Source organism: Penaeus monodon, chromosome 14, assembly GCF_015228065.2.
Source record: "Penaeus monodon isolate SGIC_2016 chromosome 14, NSTDA_Pmon_1, whole genome shotgun sequence".
Taxonomy (NCBI): Eukaryota; Metazoa; Arthropoda; class Malacostraca; order Decapoda; family Penaeidae; genus Penaeus; species Penaeus monodon.
Genome location: NC_051399.1, coordinates 376,545 through 384,044, shown reverse-complemented (window position 1 = coordinate 384,044; position 7,500 = coordinate 376,545). Strand labels below are relative to the sequence as shown.

The 7,500-nt window shown below is 33.2% G+C and overlaps 1 protein-coding gene across 2 annotated transcripts in view; it reads right to left on the bottom strand.

Annotated features, from left to right (window-relative positions):
• LOC119580753 (importin subunit alpha-4-like) overlaps positions 1–7,500 on the bottom strand; it is a 68,405-nt gene that overhangs the window by 9,746 nt on the left and 51,159 nt on the right. Inside the window, exons 15-16 of one of the 2 annotated variants that reach the window (XM_037928850.1) lie at positions 6,727–6,918; positions 1–387 (exon numbers count right to left, since the gene is read on the bottom strand). The exon at positions 1–387 is cut by the window's left edge and continues 11 nt beyond it. The exons of the other annotated variant lie outside the window; for it this stretch is intronic. Of the exons in view, the coding sequence (XP_037784778.1) occupies positions 46–387; positions 6,727–6,918 (534 nt within the window). The 3' untranslated portion in view covers positions 1–45. The remainder of the gene's footprint in view (positions 388–6,726; positions 6,919–7,500) is intronic. 2 annotated transcript variants of the gene reach the window in all.

The window sequence follows — 7,500 nt, the reverse complement described above, 5'->3', positions numbered from 1 at the left end:
GTTTTATTGAATGGACGAATAAATTATATCACACGCTTTCTTCCCTCACACACTGGAACTCGTGCCATCGCCCTCTGGCTTCTCTTCCTCCTCATCGCCGAGCCGGTCCAGAGGCACGGCTGTGTACTTGGAAGCCTGTTCGGACAGGTCCTGAGCCGCCTCGGCGCTGCTCACTTCCGTAGGCTCTCCGAATATCATCCTCAGATCCTCCATCATCGCGTCGTAGGAGCTCGACGCTTCCTCGGAGTTGGGGAAGTAAGTGGTGAGGATGCGGTTCGCCCTGTCCACCACGGAGCCTCTCTCGTACTTCAGAAGCGACTCCAGGACGTCGACGCCGTCGGCCTCGCGGATTATTTTGATTGCCTCTTCTGCTCCTTCGTCGGAATCCTTCAGAGAGACTTCTTATTAGTTGGCAATTCCTTATTCGTTTATTTATATATCAATATATTTATGCATTACATACTGTATATACATTCCTATACATAGACAAACAGAAATAAACACATATGTGTGTGTGTGCACACACACACTCACGCACGCACGCATGCATGCGCACACACACACCCACACACATATATACATATATATTTATATACACACACAAACACATATATGTATTCATATATATGTATATATATTCATATATATATATATATATGTGTGTGTGGTGTGTGTGTGTGTATACATTATATACACATCCATATATATATATATTATATAATATATATATATATATATATATATATATATATATATATATATACATTATATACACATCCATGTATATATATATGTATATATATATATATATATATATATATATATTATATATATATATATATATATGTGTGTGTGTGTGTGTGTGTGTGTGTGGTGTGTGTGTGTGTGTGTGTTGTGTGTGTGTGTGTGGTGTGTGGTGTGTGAGTGTGTGTGTGTGTGTGTGTGTCAGTGTATATATATACATATATATATATATATATATATATATATATATATATATATATAATACATATATATACATATATATATAATAATATATATATATATATATATGTGTGTGTGTGTGTGTGTGTGTGTGTGTGTGTGTGTGTGTGTGTGTGTGTGTGTGTGTGTGTGTGTGTGTGTGTCTCTGTGTGCGTGTACACAAACACACACACATACACACACACACACACACAAACACACAAACACACACACACAAACACACACACACACATATGTCTATGAATATATATATATATATATATATATATATATATATATATATATATATATATATATATAATATATATACATATTATACATATATATATATATATATATATATATATATATATATATATATATATATAGAGAGAGAGGAAAGAGAGAGAGAGAGAGAGAGAGAGAGAGAGAGAGAGATTTATACACATATATGTGTGGTGTATATATATGTACATATATATACACCATATACGAAAAAACGTAGCTTGATCCTTCTGGTATTTCCAAAAACTCCTGTTGAATGAGTTCAGGCTCCTGTTGCCAGACCAAGCCGTCTACTGACTTCCTGGCCTGACAGCCTCGAGACATGAACTGTGCTCCTAAGGTAAGTAAAGCTCTCTGTGACGGTGACATGTATCAACTGAACGGGTTCCCCTAACAGGCCCCCAAAATCCTGGATCTTGGTCTTGATCCAGGAGACCTCTAGACCCAGAGGCTTTTGCGCCATTGCTAATGCTCAAGAACCCCCAAGGGTTTCCGATGGGTGCAACATCATCAAAAATTAAAGGGCCGGTGATTTGATTTTGCCCATTTGCTCCAGGTTTTGGATACAAAATTTTGGCCCTTATCCGTCCATAAAGTTTGAAAAGTATTGGTCTTTAACACACCTTCCTCTTTCCCTGATTTAAAGAGGAAAAACCCTACGGCCCCCCAACCTTTACACTTTTTTCTTCATTATAGGCATGCTATTAACCCAATTTCCGTCAAATTCCCCAAGTCAAGACTCTCATAGCGTTCCAGTGCTCCGATCAAACGCCTTTTTGAGGAAATGTAGGTGCAACACCCCACCAAATTCTTCATTCCACTATGCTCGAAGCACTAGGTTTAGTTATTGTAGACTTGCCAGGAGTAATCCAACTGCTCCGGGGTCCTGAGCCTTAGTGGGGGTCATGGATCCGTTTAAGAAAAGGGGGCGAAAACCTTGCTGGCAAAATATGCTTGTGATCCACGGTAGTTGCTATCTCATCGCCCTTTCCTCCCCCCCTTCCAAAAGGGATGCCCCACCTCTCAAAAGGTCCAAAAATAACCAACTGCCAATGGAGCCGGGATAGTATGCAAGCCCAGCCTTTAGCAGTTCAGCAAGGATATCGCATATGTCAGCAACTTTCAGCTAAGAGATTACCATCCTAACCTCAGTTACTGTAGGAGGTTCCTTGCTGATGTGTGGGTCCGGCACAGGACTACGACACCAATTGCGTCCAGACTAACTGCTGGAGAGTCTAGCTGCTCGAAATACTCAGCCCAAACGTTTACGAACCCCAACATGATCTGAGATGTCTGTCTTCCCTGACGCCTGCAGTCCTCTGCGAGGGGGGTTTTGGATTCAGCTTTCTCAGGTTTTGGTAAAAGGAAAGGGTCTTTTTACTAAAAATCCTTAAAACCTCCTTAGCAGGTTCCTGATAACTTCCCCTTGTCCTTTCTCAGCATCCCGACCCTGCGCACAAAAAAGGGTTCAAATCCCGGTTACCATTCTTTTGACCCCCAAAACCCTCTTGCCCTCCAGTGTCCCCTTGAGATAAAATTTTTTCCTTAACTTCATCTTTTTCGCCAATAGACTCCTGCACTGCGTCGAGTTTTTTTCATGCTTGAAGGAATCCCACAAAGTTAAAGTTCTCGTGTAAAGTACTCCTTCCTCAATCTGGCAATGTGTTTGGAGTGGCCCCTGTTGAAGTGGAACCAGGGTAGCCAAAACCAAATCTAGGCCCTCGGCACCCAAATAAACCCAGGGGTTTTCTGGAGATCCTCCAAACTGCTAGCAAATGTTTTTCAATTTCTTTGCCAGTACCCCCAATACGCAAAACTGTCAGCGTGGGGGTTGGGACTGATACCAGGAGCTAGAAATCCAGGAGAAGGAGGCTGTTCCCCCTACTGAGATCAGCTCCCGAGTTATGGGGACCGACAGACATCTCATGCCCGCTCTCAAGCCGATACTGCATTGAAGTCCTCATACAATGCAATTGTCCCTCGCCGGGGGACTTTTTCCCCCAAGATGTGATTTGGCGTAAACGCCTTTTTCACGATTTTCAAACACGGGGGGACAAAACACATAAAGACACGACGCCCAAAAACTTTTTCAGTCTCAAAACCATAACTCTCGTCAAACCCGGGGTAACCTCTTTTTCAAAAAGGTTGGTCACTGGAGTGCATGGCTACTTACTGGAAAAGAGAGAGAGAAAAAGGGAGGAGAAAAGGAGGGCAAGGGGGGGAGAGGGGAAGGGAGAGGGAAAGGAGAGAAGGGACAAAACCCAAAAAAAAACATCCCACAATTTCTTCAGAGTATTTAAACCAGTCCTTTCCAGAAAAACTTCTACAGACGGATCTGTGGAAATGAGCTCTTTTGGGGAAGGGGGGAGAGCGTCTGCTTCCCCCATGGCCCTTGACGTCTCTGCCAACCGGCGTGGGTAAGGTTGGGGGTTCCCAGCACCTTCCTTTTTCTCACAAATGGTCCCCGCGAAAAAGGGGAGAAATGCTTTAATGTAGAAGATAATAGATAAATGCTATATTGATATCTAAAACATAGAATAAAAATATTAAAAGTATGTAGGATTTTAAATAAAAATATTGGGTAAAGGATAAACTGGGAAAAATGAAGATCTTTACAAATTTTGGGGTTTATTTAAACAAAATCAAATATAATTTTTTTTAAAACTAATATTTAGAACAACAAATAACAATTACCTAAATTTAAAAATAAATATAATGAAAATAATAAACCCAAAAATAAAAATTGGTGATAATAGAATACATTATAACAATATTTATTATAAAGTAAAAAAAATGATTTCCATATAAAAATTTTTTTTTTTGATGTAATGAGGTAAAAAAATCAACAAAGGGTAATGGGAAGGGGAAAAATTTCTCTACAAAAATAACCAATAAATTAAAGTAATGAAAAATAGATAAAAAAAATAAATAAACCATAATGACGACAATGTAATATAAAATTTCATAATGATGATTATAGTAAAAAAAAATAAAAAAAACCAAAAATGATATTTTATAAAAAATGAATGTAATAATAATTGTATAATAATAATGATAACATAATAATAACAAAAATAAAACAACAATAAAGATAAAAATAATATTATTATTTTTATTATTATATATAAATTTAAAAATAATAAAAAATAAAAATTAAAAACGATAATGATATAAAAAATAATAAAACATAAAAATAAAAAAAATAATATAATAATGCACAATAATAAATGGGAAAACTGATATTATTATGTAACTTTGGTAAAAAATAAAGATAATGTAATTTAAACCCAGATAAACATAATAAAATCAAAAATGCTAAGTAACTAAGATAATAATAAAAATAAAATAATAAAATAACCAAAATTATAGTTTTATCATATGTTAAATATAATAAATTTTTAAAATAATAAAATGATAAAAAATAAAAATAAAATAAAGATAAAATTATTAATCTAATATAAAAAATGATAGTATAAAAAATTGGTAATAAAAATATAATAAAAATACAATAATAAAATATAATAATATAATAATAAAAAAATAAAAATATAATAAAAAAAAATATAAAAATAAATTTTAATAATAATAGTAGTAAAAATAATGTTTAAAGATTAAAAATAATAAAAAAATAATAAAAACACAAAAGGTTTTTTATTTTTCATGATGATAATAAAGATTATGGAAAAAAATAATAACAATACCCAAAAATAATAAATAAAACTAATGTAAAAATTAATATAAAAATAAAAGTAAAAATAATGGTAAAATAAAATAATAACCCCAAAAATAATAAAATCTATAATAAAATAAAAAATAATATAAAATAATAATATTTAAAAAAAAATAAATAATAATAATTATATAATATATATAAAACAAATTAAATTTTTTAATAAAATAAATTAATAATAACAATAAAAATTAATAAAATTAAAAAATTAAATAATTTAATACCAGTATAATAGTCCATTTTTTATAAAACCTTAACCCAATGTTAAAAAAAATTAAAAAATTAAAATAATAAAAAATAAATAAAAATATGATTTTATTGCTTATTATTATAGTGTTAAATTCATATTTGTTTTATTATAATAATAATGAGATAAAAAATGTGATGATGATGATGATGGAGGATATATAATGGAATATGGATAGTATAAAAAATATATATTAGAAAAAGAAAAAAAATATTATGTAAACAAATAATATATTTAATGTTATGGTAATAAAAAATAAAAAAGGAAAAAACGTAAAAAAATTTTTTTAATATTTCAATACAGTAAAAAAAAAAAAAAAAAAACATATTAATGGTAAAAACTTAAAAAATTTAATGGTTTTTTGTAGAATTAAAATTTAAATAAGAAAAACATTTTGGGATTTTTTTTCCCTTTAAAACAACACGATGATTTTAAAATCGAGTGTTGATAAAGTGAAAAACAAAAAGAAAAAATAAATAATAAAATTTTACCTAAAAGGGAAAAGTAAAAAAATTATAACGGGGTTTTTTGGGGTCGGGATAAACCGCTTTCACAGCTTAAATTTGGTTTCGTCCCTCTTAGGCCTTTTAAGTCAACGTTAAATAATCTTTTGGAAAAAAAAAACCATGGTTTTATGAAAACTCCTTATTTTAAAAAATAATTAAAATAATAATAACAAAAATAATAATAAAAATAATTAAATAAAATTAAATTTTTGTTTTTTGTTTTGGGTTTGTTTTTGGGTTGGGTTTGGGGGTAAATTCGGGAAAATAATATTAATTTTTATAAAAAATAATTATAATTAATATTTTTCCCTTAAAATTTATTGTTAAAGATTAAAACTCACAAAAATACAACAACAAAAAAAAAAAAAAAAAAAAAAAAAAAAAAATAACTAAAATAAATTAATTTTTGGGGGTTGGGGGGGGTGGGGGGTTGTTTGGGTTTGGGGGTTGGGGGGGTTTGCAAAAAATTTTTAAATTTTTTTTTTTTTCCTTCTTTTAAAGTCTTTTTAAAAAATTTTTCCCCCCCACCCCAGAAAAACCCCCCCCCCCCCCCCCCCCCCCCCCCCCCCCCCCTTTTTTTTTCCGGGGTCCCAAACCCCGGCCCTCCCCCCCCCCAGGGTTGGGGGCCCGCAGGGAAAAGGGCACCCTGTTTTGGCCCGGTTTTCCCGGTCCCCCCCCCAGGGGGGGCCCGGGGGCCCCTGAGGGGTTTGGCGTAAAACGCCTTTCTCATCGAGTTTGCAAACATCGGTGGGAGCATACACAGCATAAGAGACACGACGCCAAAAGCATGTTTCAGTCTCAATGCCATAACATGCTCGTCAACCGGAGTAACCTCTATTACAAAAGGTTGATGTCAGCTGGAGGTGGCTATGGCTACTTACTGGAGAAAGAGAGAGAGAAAGAGAGAGAGAGAGAGAGAGAGAGGGACAGGGAGAGGGAGAGGGAGAGGGAGAGGGAAAGAGAGAGAGAGAGGACAAAACCAAAAAAACACATGCCGACAATTTCTTCAGAGTATTATCCAGTCCTTCCAGAAGAACTTCTACAAGACGGACGTCTGTGGAAATGAGCATCTTGGTGAAGGCAGGGAGAGCGTCTGCTTCCACCATGGCCTTGACGTGCTCTGCCAAGCCGGCGTGGGTAAGGTTGGAGAGTGCCCAGCAAGCTTCCTTTTTCTCAGCAAATGGTCCCTGCGAAAGAAGGAGGGAGAAAGATGCTGTTAAGTGTAGAATGATAATAGATAAATGGCTGATATTGATATCTAACACATAGATAGATAAATAATGTAGACAAGTATGTAGAGATATATAAATAGATAATATGTGGATGAATGGATAAACTGAGAAACAAATAGAAAGATACATGTATACATTTGGGTATTGATGATAATCAAAGTCAAAATATAATGTTTATGATAATACTAATATTGAGAACAACAACAATAACAATTACACTAATAATAATATAAATGATAATGATAATAATAATAACAATAATAATAATCATGGTGATAATAAGAATAACAGTTATAACAATATTGATTATAATGATAAAAAGAATGATGATACCAGTAATAATAATGATTTTTTGATGATAATGATGGTAATAATGACATCAACAAGGATAATGGTAATGGTAATAATGTCATCTACAACAATAACAACAATAACATTAAAGATAATGATAATAATAGTAATAAAAATAATGATAATAACCATAATGACGACAATGATAATGATAATAATGACAGTAATGATGATTATAGTAATAAA